We start from the raw sequence: 23,661 nt of genomic DNA, 5'->3' as shown, positions 1-23,661 counted from the left end.
TAATTAAGACCCATAATAATCGATGTAAGCACTTTAAGTCTTTACTGAAATCATCCTTCAGTTTACAGTCACATAGCATGTACCATTTTAATTGTATAACATCTTATACCCTTTTTTGTTTGTTTCAAAAATAGAAATAAAATAAAACAAATTCACATCATCATTTCAGTCATTATTTTACCACTAAAATATAGGATCGTTCCCCATTCTGCTTAATAAAGCTTTTGTCCATTCCTTATCCTTATATCACTTGAATCCCTGTCAATCATACAATGTCTAACCCTAACCTTTTTCATACCATTTAAACTTAATTTGACTTCCATAAATCCTATCAGAAATTGTATTTTCATAACATACATTTTCTTCTACTATATTTCTTCCATCTTGCCCTACATGCCAGTTCCTTCTGATCCCACCTAGTTGTCTATTTAAATTTAGACCCTCAGTTGAATTTAGACAAGAGTTTTACCCCATAATGGACGGCAATCTTCTTTACAATTCCAATTTATATAAAATACTAATCCAGAGAGTAATTCAGTTCAATATCATAAATGACAAAAGCATTCATAATTACCAATAGCAGACAGAGCTGGAAAACCACTCCAATTAAAGCTCATCCCATGTTCTGCATTGTCTTTTCATCAGATTGTCTTAGAATTATCAACTTTTCTAAAGTTGGTCATTTCACTTAACCCATCTGTAATGATAAAACACTAATTCCAGAGGTTAATGACACAATATCCTCAAAATCAGGAAATAATAGTACCCCAAACTAATACATACAAGACATAAAGTGCTGTCACCATCACACGCACTCATACTAGACACACATATGTTAACTGTTCATTTTCAATGTTAATTTTTCTTTATATTATTGCTAAAAGATTTAAATTTTAAATAAGATTTTAAACTTCCCATTTTCCGGTAGCTTCTACCTAATTTTACATGGTCTCCCAACCAGTTTCAAAGCATGTCTTGTTCATTATTCATTAGAATTTAACAAGGTCAGCTGGGTTGTTTTGTTTCATTATCATTATTTTGCTTCAGCTTGCTCTAGCAGGCCAATAATGGAAAGACAGACACAGTTACCATCCCTTCCTCTGCTCAAGCAGTCTCTCTCACTATAAATAAATAATCTTTTTCAACAGCCTTCTAAGGCTGTAACTTAGACAAAATGTAATATTAAATTAATTACAATAACCTTTGACCATTCACCTTGTTATCCAGACTTTTCTCAAATCTACAAAAACTGTCTTCATCTTTAGCCACCACCATGTCTAACGACCTTCAGGAGTTAAAACTATGTCATAGACCTATTAGTTCAAAATCAACACTATGATTTTCCTTGCCCATAAGGCAAACCAGTACATAAAAAGTTTTGCTACTGTCTCCACAACAACTAATGGGAATCACTTCATGGCCTCAGCTGGCTCTTGAAAGCCCACTCCTGTTAGCCCTTTATCTATAATCTCCATCAGGGTGTTTTCCCCTGGCATATTTGCAGACGCTTGTCACAATAAAAAAAAAACAAGCCATACAATGAATGCGGTTTCTGGTGATTGGTATTAGAGGAACACTCACGTTTCGGGGTCAGACTGTCTGTAACTCCTCACAGCGCATCCGCCCTAACGATAAAGGATGCTGCTGGCCTCACAGTCATCCGCTCCACTCTCATACCTTTCTCACATAAACACCTCCATCTTGAGATGCCCAGTGACTTTACGTGATCCACTCTGGCTTGGGTTGCCCCCTGTCTGGCCAATAGAAGGTCTTACCCGTCATTGAGTAGCCACTCGTGCCCACTGGTGACCGCTCTTTCCCATCACAGGCTGTTTGCTTCAACAGAACTCAGCTGTTTTCTAGAGCTTAGGAAAGGCACGTTCAAGAGTCACCAGAGCCATTCGGATTGCCTAATAGTGTTCACATATGGAGACAGGTCAGAACAACAGTATTTAATCACTTAAATCCATTAACTATCTTAAAAGCAGCAACCTAGCTACTTGGATTATACTCAGTGAATTTAGATCACAACCGTACATTCAGTGTACTTTTCCGTCTGCCCCTCCCCCGTTTCATGGTGGGGACTAAGATCAGACAAAGAAGTTACGGGTCCTAAAATAACCTAATCAAAGATGTCACTACAAATAGCTTATTATCACTTATGACACCGACTCAGGTAACAGCTTTTAGCTGACATTGACTGAGAGAGAGACATTGAATGAGGGAGGGACTGGTACACTGCACTCTGAACGTCTAACTTTATCTACCATCTTTTAACTCTATCCCAGCTTAAGGCATCTTTGCCAGATATTACATACGGTTTCAAATAAACATATTATTTATATTTGTCTTTTGCCCACACATCAGGAAATTTAGGCATTACAAATTTCCACTCAGATTGAGTCTGTTGCACTGGCAGTTTCAGCCACAGCACACATCAGATTCAGATAAGCAAACTGTTTCATTACAGCCAATAACAAACTTATCTTTTGAAAGCAAAACATCAGCTTCTAGTTCTTTCATGGTCAACTTTTCAAGCTGTTTGTTTAATCAGCATTTAGCAACTGTTAATCCAGTACTGCTTCTGCTTATTTGTTCTTACATAAAAATAATTATTCTAGTTCTCAATAACGTTTCACATTTCTCAATCTCAATTTTAATTGTCAAGTTCTCAACCATAGTTTAATATTTGACTTAAGATTTCTCTTGGAGTTTATCAATCTCCAATTAGGATTCACACACTAAGTTTGACGAGGCAAGCACTCTCTGCTTGTGATACTTTTGCAGTTATTGTAAATCATCTGTGAGATTAGTCTCTCTATATCATCTAAAACCTTTTTAAAATGTTGAATTACAACACAATCATCCTTTTAGTTACTTTGATATATTTTGCAACTCACATTTGTTGGAGTCATTAATTTTACATCAACCTGTATTCATCAATTCACTTATAAAAATTAGTATTATAGATCTTTTCTTCAAAAGGGTTCATGTGTCAGCCTCAACGGCTCCAACAAGCACGCCCTTGAAGCAGTGTGTGTCCCATTCAGGAATGTAAACAGAGCCACTGATTAAGCAGTTCTCTGTATTCTTTTACAGTCCACCAGTGGCGGATTTAATCATAATAACCCAATCATAATCTTCATCATTATTATTGGCAGAACATTAATTTTCATAAGCTGCAAAATATTCTAAGTTGTTTTCACAAAGTGTCTGTTTAACTTTAGTCGCTTGTCCAGGGAAATTATCCCAGACCCAGAATTTCTTTCACTTGCTTCTTGTAATCATCGTAAGCAATACGAGGCTAAACATTTTAATTTTTCAGTTTCTTTGTTTGTTTGTAGCCAGTCAAGTTTTTTAAATTTCCAATCAGAATCAAAATCCTGACTACCATTTACTTAATCATTTCTGCAAATTTATTTAAAGTGAGGGCTTTAGAGCACAGCTGCTTACAGCGTTTGCTTTTCCTGACTCACTATTTGTTTCAGGACTCTTCAGGTTACTGATTAAGTTATTACATTTTTCTGCCATATCTTAATCATGGTTCATACTCACCTGAAGTTATTGCAGAAATGGAGGCGGCGATCTTTGAACAACACAGCTTGGCTTCTGCGTGATGAAACTGCAAAGTATACTCCAAAATCACAGTTACATATACTGGTCCATGCCAATTTGGGTCACAACTTTTTAAATTTTTCTCTCGGAATTGTTCCTGATGCATCCCTGGCAAACAACCCTATTATTGTTAGTATCCCTAACTGCCTGATTCACTTCACTAAGTTCGGGGATCCCCTATCTGAGATGGAAGAGATTGAGCAGGTTTACGGTGCCACTGGACCTCTAGCCCAGGGACGTGCTCTGCTGGGGTGGTGCTACACCAGTAATGCCCAGCGGGGCCCCCACAGAGCACGCTTCGCTTGCGCTGTCTGCTGCCGTTACCCTTAACGACGCTCTCAGCGACTTCTTATACTGTCAGCAGTATAATTAACTTACTCCTTCACTCGCCTCATCGGAGTGAAGCTTCACTCGCCTCATCGGAGTGAAGCTCTCCCGCTCTCCTTCAAAATCTCCTCCAGTCAGACAGCCCTAACAATTAACAAAAGCTTACTACCTTGTTTGTTGATTTGCCAGGGGTGTCACCGAGAATAATTGCCAGCGCATCCTCCACCATAACTGTAAGGGGTATACAGTCAAAGACCCAGAACCAGATATGAAGAATGAAGACCCGGAGTCAGAATTATAAAAAATTAAAGAAAAGTTTTACTGAAGATAGTTTGCATTTTCATCAGCAGAAGTCAGCTTCAAGACTCACACAGGAGTTCGTAGGCCGCCCCGCTTACAGTTACAAAGATCCCAGCAGTTATACCATTTCCAAGGTCTAAGCTACGTCATTGCTTACAGGTTGAATGATTCTCATTGGCTAAGAAACATTAAGAGCCTAAACAATTTAACACATGTGAGGAGATAGGGGTGCCTATCGCCATTAGTAAAGATAGTTGTCGTCCACTCATTGGATTTAGGTCTGTGGTGGCCTCGCAGGTTAGAGAAGGGCGCCGGGGTGTCTGGTCCGACCGTCCAGAACCTACATAGAATGTTATACGCACACACACACAAATAACAGACACTAGCAAATAACAGCTCCCATCAAGGCTGAAGAGAGTCTGAGCTCCTTATTATCAGTTAAGTATACCAAAACATAATGCTAAAACATTCACTCGTTTGGGAGAAAAACAGATCACTGGCATTTACTCCCAAGGAAGGAAATATACTGCAAAGAATACATTTTAATACAACAATTAAAGTTTGATAGTAACACTCAATATAGCTTGACCATATGTCCAGCGAAGAATCATATGTGCCCACGCTGCCTTTAGGACCCTCTAACCTTTCTACTGATCCCAGAGAAAGAGACAAACGGCCTTGTGGGTTACGTGGCCTTCGGGTCCTGCGTGTACTACGTGCAATCTCAAAGTAAGATTGGAATGCACCTAAAAGAAACTGGTTACTTGCATCCATGCATTTAAGAAAATATAATTTCACAAGCACAAGAATATAAAAATTATTATGTGATAATGAATATATTTGATTATTGATTTTTATAAAGGAAGTATATAACCATTCAAAATGATATATGGTTATATATGTATTTGAAGAGGCAAGGGATTTTGACCAACCCTTCAGTCCCCCGTTTTAGACCAATGTGGGGTCCAATACCGCCACGTCTGGTCTAACCAGTGAGGTCACTACGGAAGGGAGGAGTGGTGACGCATGCTCCCCTGACGGGTCACACTTGTCTCTTCACCTCGTCATGGACATGCTGGATACTAAAAATTCCAGTCCCCATTAAGAGGCTCTCCCACCTTCCACTCACAACAGGACATCAATGTCATTCTTCCTCAGTTTATCAGTCAGGTTAAAATTTTTATAAAACACATAACTGATTACGAAACAAGTACATATTTTTTCTTTGGAAGCCAGGCTAAATAAGCAAGCACTATTGCTGTATTCCTACTAGCATGGGCTAGATCCACAGTCACTACTCAGATCCTAAATAAAGACATTGTCTATAATCATGAGTACCAGAATATATGCACTAGTTTTTTATTTATTTATAAAATTATGATTTCCAAATCCATTTATTATAAACAAAGTTGGATGGTTAATCCATTATTTTCACTACCCCTTTTATAGACCCTTTAGGTTTAAAACACAATGGTTGTCTAACTAAAAATAAACAACAAACAATAAAATATTAATAATTAAGACCCATAATAATCGATGTAAGCACTTTAAGTCTTTACTGAAATCATCCTTCAGTTTACAGTCACATAGCATGTACCATTTTAATTGTATAACATCTTATACCCTTTTTTGTTTGTTTCAAAAATAGAAATAAAATAAAACAAATTCACATCATCATTTCAGTCATTATTTTACCACTAAAATATAGGATCGTTCCCCATTCTGCTTAATAAAGCTTTTGTCCATTCCTTATCCTTATATCACTTGAATCCCTGTCAATCATACAATGTCTAACCCTAACCTTTTTCATACCATTTAAACTTAATTTGACTTCCATAAATCCTATCAGAAATTGTATTTTCATAACATACATTTTCTTCTACTATATTTCTTCCATCTTGCCCTACATGCCAGTTCCTTCTGATCCCACCTAGTTGTCTATTTAAATTTAGACCCTCAGTTGAATTTAGACAAGAGTTTTACCCCATAATGGACGGCAATCTTCTTTACAATTCCAATTTATATAAAATACTAATCCAGAGAGTAATTCAGTTCAATATCATAAATGACAAAAGCATTCATAATTACCAATAGCAGACAGAGCTGGAAAACCACTCCAATTAAAGCTCATCCCATGTTCTGCATTGTCTTTTCATCAGATTGTCTTAGAATTATCAACTTTTCTAAAGTTGGTCATTTCACTTAACCCATCTGTAATGATAAAACACTAATTCCAGAGGTTAATGACACAATATCCTCAAAATCAGGAAATAATAGTACCCCAAACTAATACATACAAGACATAAAGTGCTGTCACCATCACACGCACTCATACTAGACACACATATGTTAACTGTTCATTTTCAATGTTAATTTTTCTTTATATTATTGCTAAAAGATTTAAATTTTAAATAAGATTTTAAACTTCCCATTTTCCGGTAGCTTCTACCTAATTTTACATGGTCTCCCAACCAGTTTCAAAGCATGTCTTGTTCATTATTCATTAGAATTTAACAAGGTCAGCTGGGTTGTTTTGTTTCATTATCATTATTTTGCTTCAGCTTGCTCTAGCAGGCCAATAATGGAAAGACAGACACAGTTACCATCCCTTCCTCTGCTCAAGCAGTCTCTCTCACTATAAATAAATAATCTTTTTCAACAGCCTTCTAAGGCTGTAACTTAGACAAAATGTAATATTAAATTAATTACAATAACCTTTGACCATTCACCTTGTTATCCAGACTTTTCTCAAATCTACAAAAACTGTCTTCATCTTTAGCCACCACCATGTCTAACGACCTTCAGGAGTTAAAACTATGTCATAGACCTATTAGTTCAAAATCAACACTATGATTTTCCTTGCCCATAAGGCAAACCAGTACATAAAAAGTTTTGCTACTGTCTCCACAACAACTAATGGGAATCACTTCATGGCCTCAGCTGGCTCTTGAAAGCCCACTCCTGTTAGCCCTTTATCTATAATCTCCATCAGGGTGTTTTCCCCTGGCATATTTGCAGACGCTTGTCACAATAAAAAAAAAACAAGCCATACAATGAATGCGGTTTCTGGTGATTGGTATTAGAGGAACACTCACGTTTCGGGGTCAGACTGTCTGTAACTCCTCACAGCGCATCCGCCCTAACGATAAAGGATGCTGCTGGCCTCACAGTCATCCGCTCCACTCTCATACCTTTCTCACATAAACACCTCCATCTTGAGATGCCCAGTGACTTTACGTGATCCACTCTGGCTTGGGTTGCCCCCTGTCTGGCCAATAGAAGGTCTTACCCGTCATTGAGTAGCCACTCGTGCCCACTGGTGACCGCTCTTTCCCATCACAGGCTGTTTGCTTCAACAGAACTCAGCTGTTTTCTAGAGCTTAGGAAAGGCACGTTCAAGAGTCACCAGAGCCATTCGGATTGCCTAATAGTGTTCACATATGGAGACAGGTCAGAACAACAGTATTTAATCACTTAAATCCATTAACTATCTTAAAAGCAGCAACCTAGCTACTTGGATTATACTCAGTGAATTTAGATCACAACCGTACATTCAGTGTACTTTTCCGTCTGCCCCTCCCCCGTTTCATGGTGGGGACTAAGATCAGACAAAGAAGTTACGGGTCCTAAAATAACCTAATCAAAGATGTCACTACAAATAGCTTATTATCACTTATGACACCGACTCAGGTAACAGCTTTTAGCTGACATTGACTGAGAGAGAGACATTGAATGAGGGAGGGACTGGTACACTGCACTCTGAACGTCTAACTTTATCTACCATCTTTTAACTCTATCCCAGCTTAAGGCATCTTTGCCAGATATTACATACGGTTTCAAATAAACATATTATTTATATTTGTCTTTTGCCCACACATCAGGAAATTTAGGCATTACAAATTTCCACTCAGATTGAGTCTGTTGCACTGGCAGTTTCAGCCACAGCACACATCAGATTCAGATAAGCAAACTGTTTCATTACAGCCAATAACAAACTTATCTTTTGAAAGCAAAACATCAGCTTCTAGTTCTTTCATGGTCAACTTTTCAAGCTGTTTGTTTAATCAGCATTTAGCAACTGTTAATCCAGTACTGCTTCTGCTTATTTGTTCTTACATAAAAATAATTATTCTAGTTCTCAATAACGTTTCACATTTCTCAATCTCAATTTTAATTGTCAAGTTCTCAACCATAGTTTAATATTTGACTTAAGATTTCTCTTGGAGTTTATCAATCTCCAATTAGGATTCACACACTAAGTTTGACGAGGCAAGCACTCTCTGCTTGTGATACTTTTGCAGTTATTGTAAATCATCTGTGAGATTAGTCTCTCTATATCATCTAAAACCTTTTTAAAATGTTGAATTACAACACAATCATCCTTTTAGTTACTTTGATATATTTTGCAACTCACATTTGTTGGAGTCATTAATTTTACATCAACCTGTATTCATCAATTCACTTATAAAAATTAGTATTATAGATCTTTTCTTCAAAAGGGTTCATGTGTCAGCCTCAACGGCTCCAACAAGCACGCCCTTGAAGCAGTGTGTGTCCCATTCAGGAATGTAAACAGAGCCACTGATTAAGCAGTTCTCTGTATTCTTTTACAGTCCACCAGTGGCGGATTTAATCATAATAACCCAATCATAATCTTCATCATTATTATTGGCAGAACATTAATTTTCATAAGCTGCAAAATATTCTAAGTTGTTTTCACAAAGTGTCTGTTTAACTTTAGTCGCTTGTCCAGGGAAATTATCCCAGACCCAGAATTTCTTTCACTTGCTTCTTGTAATCATCGTAAGCAATACGAGGCTAAACATTTTAATTTTTCAGTTTCTTTGTTTGTTTGTAGCCAGTCAAGTTTTTTAAATTTCCAATCAGAATCAAAATCCTGACTACCATTTACTTAATCATTTCTGCAAATTTATTTAAAGTGAGGGCTTTAGAGCACAGCTGCTTACAGCGTTTGCTTTTCCTGACTCACTATTTGTTTCAGGACTCTTCAGGTTACTGATTAAGTTATTACATTTTTCTGCCATATCTTAATCATGGTTCATACTCACCTGAAGTTATTGCAGAAATGGAGGCGGCGATCTTTGAACAACACAGCTTGGCTTCTGCGTGATGAAACTGCAAAGTATACTCCAAAATCACAGTTACATATACTGGTCCATGCCAATTTGGGTCACAACTTTTTAAATTTTTCTCTCGGAATTGTTCCTGATGCATCCCTGGCAAACAACCCTATTATTGTTAGTATCCCTAACTGCCTGATTCACTTCACTAAGTTCGGGGATCCCCTATCTGAGATGGAAGAGATTGAGCAGGTTTACGGTGCCACTGGACCTCTAGCCCAGGGACGTGCTCTGCTGGGGTGGTGCTACACCAGTAATGCCCAGCGGGGCCCCCACAGAGCACGCTTCGCTTGCGCTGTCTGCTGCCGTTACCCTTAACGACGCTCTCAGCGACTTCTTATACTGTCAGCAGTATAATTAACTTACTCCTTCACTCGCCTCATCGGAGTGAAGCTTCACTCGCCTCATCGGAGTGAAGCTCTCCCGCTCTCCTTCAAAATCTCCTCCAGTCAGACAGCCCTAACAATTAACAAAAGCTTACTACCTTGTTTGTTGATTTGCCAGGGGTGTCACCGAGAATAATTGCCAGCGCATCCTCCACCATAACTGTAAGGGGTATACAGTCAAAGACCCAGAACCAGATATGAAGAATGAAGACCCGGAGTCAGAATTATAAAAAATTAAAGAAAAGTTTTACTGAAGATAGTTTGCATTTTCATCAGCAGAAGTCAGCTTCAAGACTCACACAGGAGTTCGTAGGCCGCCCCGCTTACAGTTACAAAGATCCCAGCAGTTATACCATTTCCAAGGTCTAAGCTACGTCATTGCTTACAGGTTGAATGATTCTCATTGGCTAAGAAACATTAAGAGCCTAAACAATTTAACACATGTGAGGAGATAGGGGTGCCTATCGCCATTAGTAAAGATAGTTGTCGTCCACTCATTGGATTTAGGTCTGTGGTGGCCTCGCAGGTTAGAGAAGGGCGCCGGGGTGTCTGGTCCGACCGTCCAGAACCTACATAGAATGTTATACGCACACACACACAAATAACAGACACTAGCAAATAACAGCTCCCATCAAGGCTGAAGAGAGTCTGAGCTCCTTATTATCAGTTAAGTATACCAAAACATAATGCTAAAACATTCACTCGTTTGGGAGAAAAACAGATCACTGGCATTTACTCCCAAGGAAGGAAATATACTGCAAAGAATACATTTTAATACAACAATTAAAGTTTGATAGTAACACTCAATATAGCTTGACCATATGTCCAGCGAAGAATCATATGTGCCCACGCTGCCTTTAGGACCCTCTAACCTTTCTACTGATCCCAGAGAAAGAGACAAACGGCCTTGTGGGTTACGTGGCCTTCGGGTCCTGCGTGTACTACGTGCAATCTCAAAGTAAGATTGGAATGCACCTAAAAGAAACTGGTTACTTGCATCCATGCATTTAAGAAAATATAATTTCACAAGCACAAGAATATAAAAATTATTATGTGATAATGAATATATTTGATTATTGATTTTTATAAAGGAAGTATATAACCATTCAAAATGATATATGGTTATATATGTATTTGAAGAGGCAAGGGATTTTGACCAACCCTTCATTACCAATAAATAATAACTCTAACTTAACCTTTCAACAGCATTGATCTTTCAATATTTCATTCAGACAGCACAGGTTTGCAGAGAATGCAGTTGAATCCTGAAACTTTGCAGGTGTCAGTTCGGTTATAGAATGCGTATTATAGCATAACAAACTGCTGACAACCTTATTCTAGTTCGTTTTGAATGCAGCATACATCCCTGTTATTAGTCAATAGTGAATGAATAGTGTTGAGCTTGATTTACTTCAGTGGCACTTGCATTATACTCATTATATCACACTCATTTCATTATAACACACGCAAATCATTTTTATGCAATCAACGTCATCGATGTGTCCGGCCCAACTGTCAACCTGATAGAAAGAAAATATTTTCCTGATAATATTTTAGCAGTGTTTCCCCTAAAACGACCCCCCGCCCCCCCTAAAATGCTGACGAAATCCAGTCATAAAAAAGGAATTTAGTGTATAACGCGGAATTTCACGGAATTTGTAAATTTGAGGAATAAATAGAAAGCAGTTCAGTACACTTGAAATCAAATCGCGATGTAGACTAGTGTGTGTGAATATTAAAACGCAAAGACTATTTAAATACGAATCCTGCATGTTCTGTGTGAATGAATGGTGCCGCCGACGCGCAGTTTCATTTACCACACACACACACACACACACACTCACACACTGAAGCACGTGTGACGCTTGCGCTGTTTTTTGGCCTATATGAAGACACAAATGCATGAACTTCCTCTCCAGGCTCTAGATCCACTCTGAAAGTCACATAGACAGTAGGAAAGTCACTTCGTGATCATTTCACCGCTTCATTTGAGAAAAACTATCATCATGACATAAACACACAGAAACTCAAAAGGTCTTCACGGCAACCCGTAAAAATAAAAGTTCGGTTTAACTTGACAGAAATATATTACTGTTGTACATTTGAATTTAGATATGTCCCAATGTAATAATACACTAACACCAATCCAAATAAATTATCATCAAAACTGGAATAATCCATGTTTTAATTTTAACAGTAAAACTCATTGTGCAGCAAGTTATTTGACAAAGTTTTATTTAATTTCATATGATTAAAATTGATGATAAATGATACAATTTGTGTTTTATGTCTTCATTTTATTACCAGAAAAAACACAACACAGAATTAGTGACATTTTTTTTAATATATTTAAAAAAAAATGTATTGTTTAATGATTCATAATACATGGTTTCAATTAATTAGACATGCTTTTTTATTGCAAATTTTTTTTTTTTTTTTTGCAATAACCCCCCCCCCTGAAAAAAATCCTAGGGGAAACACTGTTTTAGTGTTTGCTTTAGTTACAATATAAAAAGCCAACTATATTATTACGGCCCCAGTTGTGCTTTCGGAAGAATCTAGCCTGGTTTTGTCCACACCCTTAAAATGAGTCTAATGCATTCTTATCATTGAAACGCTTTAAGGCTTTTCCAATTGTGGAAGCTTAGTACCCTATATAATTTTTCTTGCAGGCTAGTTAATATTTTCCCGCACATGCACCAGTAAAGGATCATCTGATGCATCGCCGAAAGAGATTTGAGATTTAATTGCTCATAATTGCCTCAAGTGGCTGACCATTGACGGCCTGAATGACTTGATGCTGCTTCTTCCTGAAAGCGTTTGTGGTACAAGCATACAGGAAGGAACTGTATGTTTATTAGATAGCAGCTCACATTTGCGTCATTGAGGGAAGCTCTTAAAGACCTTTCTCACTCTGAAATTTGAACGACACTTTGTCTGCAAGTCATTCTCGTCTTTGGGGCATTGTGCGTCTTAACTGAAACTGTTTGTTTTGTTCTACAGCCAAAGGATGTGAATCCCGGCGACCTGTCTGTGTAGAACAGCTCTAGCCGAGCCGAGGGAAAGAGTGCAGTTCAAACAAGCATGAGGCTGCTGGCCTCCTCGCCACACCGACTACAACACACACGCGTCGCCCCTATGGAGTTTTAACCCCTGCAGGAGTACAGGCTGCCTCGGTCCACCGACACTGGTGAAGGAACACGGGTATGTATGAGCACACACCGATATAACAGCCCCTCCCTTTGGTTCTGCCCTTGAATAACGAGCAAAATACTAGAGCGATAGAAAGAGAGCGAGAGACTGAGGGTCCCATGTGCCATTGGGCAGCGGGGCTTTCGCCATGAGCAGTACTCTGGGCAAAGATAAAGACTCTAAGGAGAGGGAACCCAAAGCTGAAGGGAAATCCAAAACCAAAGGGAAAGATGCCAAAGACGGGAAGAAAGACACGAGCGGCGCTTCGCCCGCGGTGGCCTTCACGTTGGACAGCACGATAAAGCGGCCCAACCCGCCGCCTAGCACGCGCAAAAAATCCAGCAACGCAGAGGTCATCAAGGAGCTGAACAAGTGCCGTGAGGAGAACTCGATGCGCCTGGACCTGTCCAAGAGATCCATCCATCTCTTGCCCTCTTCCATTAGGGAGCTGACCCAGCTGACCGAGCTCTACCTGTACAGCAACAAGCTGCAAAGTCTGCCGCCCGAGTTGGGATGCCTGTCAGGACTGGTGACGCTGGCGCTCAGCGAGAACTCTCTCACCAGCCTGCCCGACTCACTGGACAACCTGAAGAAGTTGCGTATGCTCGACCTGCGGCATAACAAGCTGCGGGAGATCCCGGCCGTGGTGTACCGCGTCACCTCCCTCACCACGCTCTACCTGCGCTTTAACCGGATCACCACCGTGGAGAAGGACATCAAGAATCTGTCCAAACTCACCATGCTCAGCATCCGAGAGAACAAGATTAAACAGCTGCCCGCGGAGATCGGTGAGTGAGCTGCTGCTGCTGCTGCTGCTTAAAACTATTCCTTTTTTCCTTTTTAAAGGCGAAAAATATATATAAAAATATAAAAAAAATATATAAAATCGAAATCGAAAAATATATATAATGGCTGTATTAATTGATATCGGATTGTGTGTGTGTGTGTGTATATATATAAATATAATGTATATATCGTCGCTGCCCAATGAAACTCACGTATGTCCAAAACGGTTACTTTTCAGGAAGTGAAAAAAACACGTAATTTCAAAAGCAGTTGAACGTAGCGTTGTCATACTTGGTATGACAACTTTAAATGTAACCATATTCTTGCCAGTGTAATGATATAATCCACATTTGACCAAAATCGAGTTTAAATGGACATACGTGCATATTTTACAGTAACGGTGGTCGATACGCGTTTTTCCGATCATTAATTAGAATGACCCAGTCGCGTTTCATATTGACAGATGAATAGGCTACGCTCAGTTTATTAATACGCTCAGTTTATTATATGTCTCTTGCAAACTATGAAGGGACAATGAATCAATACACTGACATGGCAATGCTAGACTGATACAATGAGGGGGAAGCACTGCTACTTGGGCGCAGAGATGGGCTATCAAGCAACACCTGAAATAAAGCTTGCAAATTTGTTGATGAAAACATTGATTAAAATGAAGATTCAATTTATACAAAACGAAATTTTCAAGCAAAAATAATATTCGAAGATTCGAAGATCGATTATTTGATTATTAGCATGTGAGCAAAGCGGAGCGGTGTGACGCTTATAAGTTAAAAAACTTAAACATACGTTTCATATTTATGTTTAAATAATATAATGTTATTTTTTTTATTTCATCTATGTTGATTATATGAAAACGGAACCGCATGAGATGAGTAAGATAGGATCATAAGATGACCAATAGGCCTATATCGGAAAACATTTGGATTGGGTCAGATTTTGATCTACTAAGTTTTGTTTTGTGGAAAGCCTTTCTTTAAATTTTATTTCGTTTGGTATAAATTGTATCTTCATTTTAATCAATGTTTCATCAACAAATTTGCCTGGATTAATAAATAAGAAGCACTTCATATGAAGTGTGCATTTCTCTCTATGGGCGCGTTCACTACTGCGAAGATGGCGAGTCTGCATCGTCAACTTTATCAACAATTCAAATGTTTCATGCATAATCATTACTTTCGCCGGTTCTTTGTGGCAGCTTTATTTCAGGTGTTGCGTGATATCTCTGCGCCCAAGTAGCAGTGCTTCGAAACCATTTTCGAAACTTCACGAGACCGGCGAGATGCATCCACAGGGTGGGAGATACGCGGCGTGATTGACAGCTTTGACACCAAATGGATAAACGTGAAAATCAGATGACATGATTTCACAACTTTTCATTGGTCATTTAGATAATGTGAAGCATGCTGTATACGGAAATGAACCTGGACATTCTATCCGTCGAAAAATCTCAAAATCGGCAAAATGGACATACGCGGTTTTCATCGGACAGCGACGATATGTTATCAGCCATAGCATAAAAATAATGATTGCCTTATCGGTATATATTGGCTGCTCTGGGAGTTTTTTGAGTCCGGGTCTTCTGATTGGTTAACAAATCTGACCATGTTCTATTATCTATTTATTTTTATAAAAATATAAATATATATAGTGTCATTCCATTAAATCTCTTGCAAGTATTAACGTTGAGTGTTCATTTGCGATGATTCTGCTGGCTTGTGTTATAGGTGAGCTCTGTAACTTGATTACGCTGGATGTAGCCCACAACCAGTTGGAGCACCTTCCTAAAGAGATCGGCAATTGCACTCAGATCACCAACCTTGACCTGCAGCACAATGAACTTCTTGACCTACCTGAGACTATAGGTGAGGATCTGCTCATGGTTGGAGGCTAAACAAAAATTGTACTCTACAGTTCTGCTTTGGGGAAATGTGTTGGTTTTGTGAGCATTAATAAGTATAATCTGATCAGTGGAGGAAGTATGCCTATATGCCCGTGTAAAGACTAGATCAGGGGTAGGCAAGTTCGGTCCTAGAGAGCCGCTGTCCTGCAGAATTTAGTTCCAACCCTATTCAAACACACCTGAACAAGATAATCAATGTCTTCAGGATTACTAAGGCTATAGGCAGGAGAGGTTTTTTTCAGTGTTGGAACCAAACTCTGCAGGACAGCGGCTCTCTAAGACCGAACTTGCCTACCCCTGGACTAGATCAACAGTTTTGGACCATAAACTTATTTGGACCACAGACAACACATTTGGGACCAGATTTACTAAACAGGGCAAATTAACGTGAGAGTGAAATCCCATAAAAGCGCAGATGGGAGTGGAAAGTTCACATTAAAGAACACAGACGCAGCCGGATCATTTCCATAATGACCAACACAATCTACCAAAAGCAGCGCAAATTAGTGTGGTTTAAGACAGGCTTGTTTGGACGGTACATATTAGCGCAAATACCAGTAAATTGACTAGCGCAAACCTTAGTAAATCCCCTTGCATGATCGGCTTAAATACTTTCCTCCCATAAATATTGCTTCTGAAAGGGAAACTCCTACAAATGCATATGCAATAAGATCAGCCGCAAAAATAACCCTGTCAAGCCTTTTTAGCGCTAATTTTTCAGTGCGTGTCTTTGGTAAATCCTGACAGTAGTTTTTAACGCCAAAAGAGGGTTTTGCGCCAGCCAAGCTGTTAATAAATCTGGCCCTTGAACCATAAACTTAAGTGTCTGTGGCATTTCTCAACATTAATTTACTGTTTCAGGTAATTTGTCGAGTATAAACCGTCTGGGTCTGAGATACAACCGCCTGTCAGCAATCCCTCGATCTTTAGCGAAGTGCCGAGAGCTGGAAGAGCTCAACCTTGAGAACAACAACATCTCAGTGTTACCAGAGGTGAGGCTTGCTTCTCCACATTCCAGCTTTTAATCATTTTCAGTCTTGTATTACTTGTCAGGGTCCCGTTTGTGTATATTTATCGATCCCTGTCTGTTCCTCCTCAGGGGCTTCTGTCCAGTCTGGTGAACCTGACGAGTCTGACGCTGGCGCGGAACTGTTTCCAGTCTTACCCAGTGGGCGGCCCGTCCCAGTTTTCCACCATCTACTCACTCAACATGGAGCACAACCGTATCAACAAGATCCCCTTCGGCATCTTCTCCCGAGCCAAAGTGCTCAGCAAGCTCAATATGAAGGTGATTGTTCACATGAGGTCACTGCTGAAGATATGTAGGACACGGGCTTTAACTACAGAGCAGAATATGGTAGAGGCTTGTGGGTGGGCTGTTTTGTCCTGGACTGAAAAGCAGCATTGTGGGTAGTTTTGCATGGCCAAGTATGTAAATGTGAAAAACATTACCATTCAAAGTTTTTTTTAAACTATATTTACAGGACAACCAGTTAACATCTCTTCCGCTGGATTTTGGGACGTGGACCAGTATGGTGGAGCTGAACCTGGCAACAAACCAGCTTACCAAGATTCCAGAGGATATCTGCGGACTTGTGTCTTTAGAGGTGACATCATGTTCTGTATTTTAACAAGAGTTTCATGATTGCAAACCCATTTTTGTCATGTAGTTAGGTCTGTGTTTTGACTCTGTTTTTCCATTGGTTCCTTCAGGTCCTCATATTGTCCAACAATCTCTTGAAGAAGTTGCCTCATGGGATTGGGAACTTGAGGAAACTACGAGAGCTTGACCTGGAGGAGAACAAACTGGAGTCCCTCCCGAATGAGATTGCCTACCTTAAGGATCTGCAGGTTGGACATTTGTCTACATAGGCAGCTGACTAATACTGTGTACATTTTTTTTTTTTAGTTGGGTGGGTCAAACTTTTATATTGAAACTTTGCAGAACTGTACGGAGCACCTAAGGGGACATGATGATGTCAAATAGATTGGAGGAAAAAATATAATTTAATGCATTTGATGTATTTCGTTCCCCCATGAAACTTGCTCACAAAAGCATTGAAATATAGTTCTTCCTCCCACCTCATATTAGTTCTGGGTTCTAATAAGTTCTGTGAGCGAGGTTTCTTGGGGAAATACAAATGCTTTATGAGAGAACACAAAGTGTGCACAAAGTTTTATGGGGGAACGCAATTTTTTTTATTAAAGAGAACGCAAACCTTTTACAAACAGCAGCAAACTTTTTTGAAGGAATGCAAATGCTTTGTGAGGGATTGCAAAAGTTTTACAAGAAAACGCAAACATTTTGCAAGAACCTAAACTTTTACGAGTGAATGTAAAGCAGGGGTCTCCAACCTTTTTTTTCATTTGAGAGCTACTTTTTTTTTTTTTTTATGAAATTGGCCAAGAGCTAGACATGTTATACAATACTTAAATCACTTTAAACAACTCTCATATTAACAACTATCCAAACTGTTTTACACCTGAAAGCTATTTTTGTAGCCCTATATATACGTCACTCTTTAATGTCACAGGACAGAACAGAATCAGAGAATTCTTTATATAGGATCAGAGAATTCTTTAAATAGAATCAGAGAATTCTTTATATAGGATCAGAGAATTCTTTATATAGAATCAGAGAATTCTGAAAATGGTACTTTGCATACTGTAAAAACATGTATAGTGCATCATAACTAGAGACTAAATGTCATGATTAGTGACCAAACTGATCACGGTATATCGTTAAAATGTGTTGGAAAGGTTCAGAAAGTACTGATACTACACAGACAAATAAGTTCACATGTTTTTATTTTATTTTTTATGTCGAAAACCAACAAACAACAAATCAAATTAACATTAATATGCACTTTTTGTTTGCATAAACATTAAAATAATAATATTAAAAATGATGTCCAGAACGCAAAAGCAGTGAAGTATAATTTTTCCTTCCATCTCGGTTGTTTCGCATCCCCATGTCCCATTTAGGTGCTCCGTACTAAAAATTACAAGTATGTTTGGATGATTTTTTTTTTTCCTAAGGTTTGTTTGTGGACAGGGCATTCCCAGAATGCACTGCAACAAAGGACACATGATGAACTGTATGGATGCTGTTATACTGTTTGTTTTGATTGTGAAACTCATTTCAAGCATTTATTTGCAGAAACTTGTGTTGACCAATAACCAGCTGACCACTTTGCCGAGAGGAATCGGTCACCTGACCAACCTGACGTACCTGGGCTTGGGAGAGAATCTACTGCAGCACCTACCCGAGGAGATCGGTACGACCTCACCCGCCGCCCTCACACACACACACACACACACACACACACACACACACACACACACACACACACACGCAACTAGGGCTGTCACTTTTGTGAAAAAATCCTGTTCGATTTTTGAGACGTAAGTGTTCATTGAATCGATTGTAAAATCGATTTTCCATTTTCGTTTCCATTCTCAACACCAAATATAGGCAAATCCACGGACACCTAACAGGCATTAGGACGAGCGTAAAGAGGGCGCTTGAGACGCACAAGTCAGCAATATTCCTGATGATTTATTGGCGTGAAGTTTCGTGCACAATGACAAACAGGAGCGCAGCATTCAGGGATTGAAATTAACTCCCGCCAAATGCGGGTAAAAATGAACTTTGGCGGGTAACGCTGTCCAATCACGAGCCGATCTGGCGTATTTCTATGTTTACTCACTTTCTTTGCTGTGGAAGTTCGTGTAAGCCAAATCTGCGCGGATTTAGCGCAAATACGCAACTCGTGAGTCCTCCTGATATATTAAATACAGCGTATTGAGCAGAATCTGCGCATTTCTGGCTTACTTGAACACACACGTCGCTACGCAACAAATAACGGCGCTCTTGTTCACTTGCATTGAAGTAATAGCGAATATTAAAAAGCATTTGGTTAACAGAAAAGGCATTGTTATTTTCCAACATCCTACAAGATCTGTGTGCTGTATTGATCTGTCCACCTAAAACACATTTTTGGTTAAAAAAAAAAAAAAAAAAAAAAAAGTCGTTAAAATCGATTCCCTCTTTTCGTTTTCGATACTTGTGTTGGTTGGTCCGATCGATTGTGCAATCGATTTTCGAACGTAAAGTGACAGCCCTACACGCAACTCGCTCACAGCCTATTCTGTCCCACCCACAGGCACACTGGAGAACCTGGAGGACCTGTACCTGAACGACAACCCTAACCTGCACAGTCTGCCGTTCGAGCTGGCCCTGTGCAGCAAGCTGTCCATCATGAGCATCGAGAACTGCCCCCTCAGCCACCTCCCACCGCAGATCGTCGCCGGAGGCCCTTCCTTCATCATCCAGTTCCTCAAGATGCAGGGTCCCTACCGGGCCATGGTCTGAGACGCTCGCACACCGTACAAAGAGGAAACCCAATCGTCACGCGACGCTACCGTGCCGTCGTGCTCATCATATCTAGGACAAGAAACTGCGCAACTGGGTTCCAATTGATGGAGGAATCATAGCCAATTAGGTCCCCCGTAGAAAACAACGTCTAGACTTCTGTTGCCAAAATTAATGTACATTAGTGATTCTGAAGAGGCGCTCTTAAAATGTTCCAATCATTTTGCCAATTTATTGAAAGTCATTACAGGGGTTTTCGATGCCGGGAAACAGTTGTATGCAAAAACAAAACATTTCTACAAGTTCATTTTTTTGCTGCTGCTGCCGCCATACTGTATGCGAGTTATTTGATTTGATTTTAGCCAGTTCTTTTTATTTTTTATCATCCCACAACCAAAAGTTTTTTTTTATTGTACAGAGGACCTGTTTGGAAGCAGTGAACAAAATTTAGTGCGTTTTCTTTCTTTCTTTTTTTTTTTAAATTGTTGTTTATTATAGAATTGTGCCTATCCAGTGCAGTTGGGTGGTTTGTGTCTGAACATAAATATCCAAGAGGTTTTTAATACAAAAAGGATGAATTTGCTAAAGTATAATTTATTGTTGATTATTTTGTCGGTCCCTTTTCGAAATACTCATTCCCGTTCGCCATTCGGACGTTTTAAAATGATAGATCTGCAATTCTCTTTTTCTTTCTTTCTGCGATATAGTGTGAAAACGAAGCAACGGATGAATCAAAAATCACTTTTGACAGCAATCACGTCATGGGTTTATCAAGCTAGTGCGTCACCCTGGTATCGGGGGTCTCTTTGTAATTGTTTACTTGTTTGCCATATCCAGTGTTGCGCTCTGCTTGTGTCCTATTGGTGAGAGTCGCATCTACATATCATATCAGGTGCTGAACAATGCTAGCAGTTGAAGGCCCACGTTTACTGTGAGGAATGCCAAACGCCCATTCAACATCACTTAAATCCTTTTTTAATTTTGTTTTTTTATTCCGCATTTGAAGGATTTCCTGGTCCGTGTCATCGGACCAGTTTTAAACTTCACCTCTTGATTTCTGCTCCAGAATATTAAACAACGGTTGGTTACTGTTTTTCTTTTTTTGCACCGTTCGTCACACACACCGCCCCTCTAATGCTGCTGCCTTTAATGCACTTTGTACTGATATTTGGCATCCTCCTCAAGTAAAAGGGTCGTGATATTTCATGTTACCGATTAAACGTATGGATGGGGGCATTTATTATTATTATTATTGTTGTTGTTTCTGAAGTACTTTATCTTTTATTTTAATTCTCTATCATGTATATTTTATAGCAATGAATGAAACAAATTTGCCTCAGCAAATTCGAACGTAAACATTCTATTAAGAACCTTATTCTTCTTTCTCTTTATTAAATGTTTTGATTTAAACTTCTGTCTGACTAGTTTGTTTCTATCATATCACTTTCGCATGGTGCAGATCAAGTATTGCAATTAAAAACTGAAATGTTTTGATTTTATATATTTTTAATTTTGCCTTTTTAAACAATGTAGTTGTGTTCAAGAACAGATGGAATTTCTTTTGGTTTAGTATTATTATATCAAGTGACTGTAAATTTCCACCTCCACTAGTTTCTCAAGCCAATATGTTGTTGGTGTTCTGTCCACGCTTTTCCTTTCCTTTTCCATGTTCCCTCTCGCTCTTTCCTTTGATCCGTAAAGACGTGTGCGTTGGCAGCAGTGTAAAGGTTTCGGAGAGGCACTTGGCATTCGTGGGGCCATGAAAAGGACACAATTCGCTGCTTTTTTATCAACCAGCAGAACCTGTTGCTGCTTACGGACCTCCTAGAAACGTAATGCTGTGAGAGAGCCGGCCCGCGCGAGACGTTACGGACTGGGTTCTCGGGCCGGTTCTGCTACAGACGAACTCCCTCTGGACCTGCTCGGCCGAGAATACAAATACAAACATTGTAAAAAGGGCTTTCTCTGTTCATGCTTAACTATACGCCAGAGGCATTGCATTCCTGGTTTTGTATAAGCTTAGAACTGTACATTTGAGTTTTCTTTCGTGAGCGTGTGTGTGTGTGTGAGGGAATAGTTAGATGTTAAAAATGGAATTATGATGTGACAATAAATGCCTTTGAGTACTTCAAGTGAGACGTGCATTAGGGACACGGCCTTGTGATGTGTCCCATTTCAGTTTAATTTTTGTTTAATTTATGTGCCATTTATGCAGGCTGGTTTTATGTGGGGTAACAGTATGATCGGTTTTGGATGAGAATGCATCACAAATCAGGAATGTAGTCACTTAAACAGACAATGAAAACGTAATTGTACTTTTGATGGTGAATAATGACAGTGCAGTTGTAATCAGCCGCGGTGGCAGTTTTTCATGTTGCTCTTGTATTGTTCTGGTGAATCCTTATGATTGGAGCTTAAGGGTATGGTTTATTTTTTTTTATATATTGTCTGTGCATTTTGGCCATTGAAGCTGTATAAATGAAGTTCATATTCCGTGTTTTTTTTTCTTAAACATAGGAATGTTATGTTTCCTGCTTTTCTTTTCTTTTTGCCTTGCTATGTATAGGACAAAAGCATGTTGATTTTCTTTCTTTTTCTTTTTTTTTTAAGATTCATATTTGTCTGGTTGTGTGGACAGGGATGTAAAAAAGTGCAAAAGATAAAAGTGTTGCTCTTTCGTAACTGCAAAATGTTTCTCTTTTTTTTACTCTTCATAGGGTATCAAGTGTTGTGCGGACATGTCTAACATACTTTTCTCTAGAAGAAGAAAAACAAAACAGCCTTAAAGGGGACTCTTGATTTCTCTTTCTTTCTGACTCAGCCCGAACGAGTAACAGGACCCTCTTCCGTCAGATCAAGTCTTTGCTTTGATAAGCATTCTTCAAATAAATGCTCATTTGACTGCCTTATGAATGTCAAATATGCTACTCTCACCCGTCATACATTTCCCAGTCCAGATCAATAATCTTTGCTTATGTCAGAGAGAGTATAAAACTATGAAAACTCACTTTGGCTATTTGTTTGCCTGTTAGACTATCTATCTGTCTGTCTCTGTCTGTTTATCTGTTTGTCTCTTTGTCTGTCTGTCTTTCTATCAGTCTGTCTATAGTCTCAGTAAAACATGTCTGAACATGTTTCAATATTGAGATTGTCTAATGTTTTAATGAAAATGTTTTAAGAATGTCTTTGACTTCAATATCTCATGATCATAAAAACACTTTTTCATCTTAATGAGAATCAAATGAGCTTAAAAAAATATTTTAAATGAAAACAATTTTAATTGATTTGGTTTAAACTGATACACTAAGCAGAAGTAAAGAGTGTCCGGCGTGCATGTGAAGTCCGTCAATACTGCTTAAAAAGCTCCTCACGAATATAGACAGACTGTGGCCACTTTGAAGAAACTGAGATATAAGATGGTTTCACATTTTGGTTAACTACGCATTTCCCATTATGATCTGCATCGAGTGTGAGGAGGAGGAGGAGGAGGCTGCAGACCTGGAGCCGGCGGTGATACACGGCCCCGTTGTTCCCGATGCGGCCAGTAGGGGGAGGCTGTACAGACACGGGCTGAGGAATGGTAAATAATCTGCGAAAGTTGTTGTTTAGCAGTGATGC

The 23,661-nt window shown here is 39.1% G+C and overlaps 1 protein-coding gene across 2 annotated transcripts in view; it reads left to right on the top strand.

The window, feature by feature from the left end:
* The window catches only part of shoc2 (SHOC2 leucine rich repeat scaffold protein), a 47,036-nt gene extending 26,349 nt beyond the window's left edge, over window positions 1–20,687 (top strand). For both annotated transcript variants that reach the window (XM_056269756.1, XM_056269755.1), the window contains exons 2-9: window positions 12,773–13,749; window positions 15,493–15,630; window positions 16,530–16,660; window positions 16,768–16,956; window positions 17,153–17,275; window positions 17,382–17,519; window positions 18,829–18,946; window positions 19,835–20,687. In XM_056269756.1, the coding sequence (XP_056125731.1) occupies window positions 13,110–13,749; window positions 15,493–15,630; window positions 16,530–16,660; window positions 16,768–16,956; window positions 17,153–17,275; window positions 17,382–17,519; window positions 18,829–18,946; window positions 19,835–20,043 (1,686 nt within the window). In that variant the 5' untranslated portion in view covers window positions 12,773–13,109 and the 3' untranslated portion in view covers window positions 20,044–20,687. The remainder of the gene's footprint in view (window positions 1–12,772; window positions 13,750–15,492; window positions 15,631–16,529; window positions 16,661–16,767; window positions 16,957–17,152; window positions 17,276–17,381; window positions 17,520–18,828; window positions 18,947–19,834) is intronic.
* The last annotated feature ends 2,974 nt before the right edge of the window (window positions 20,688–23,661 follow it).

The sequence above is a fragment of the Rhinichthys klamathensis genome, unplaced genomic scaffold (assembly GCF_029890125.1).
Source record: "Rhinichthys klamathensis goyatoka isolate OS25496 unplaced genomic scaffold, OSU_Roscu_1.1 h1tg000289l_1, whole genome shotgun sequence".
Classification (NCBI taxonomy): domain Eukaryota; kingdom Metazoa; phylum Chordata; class Actinopteri; order Cypriniformes; family Leuciscidae; genus Rhinichthys; species Rhinichthys klamathensis.
The sequence above is the reverse complement of the archived record's forward strand: the minus strand, read 5'-3'. Positions and strand labels throughout refer to the sequence as shown.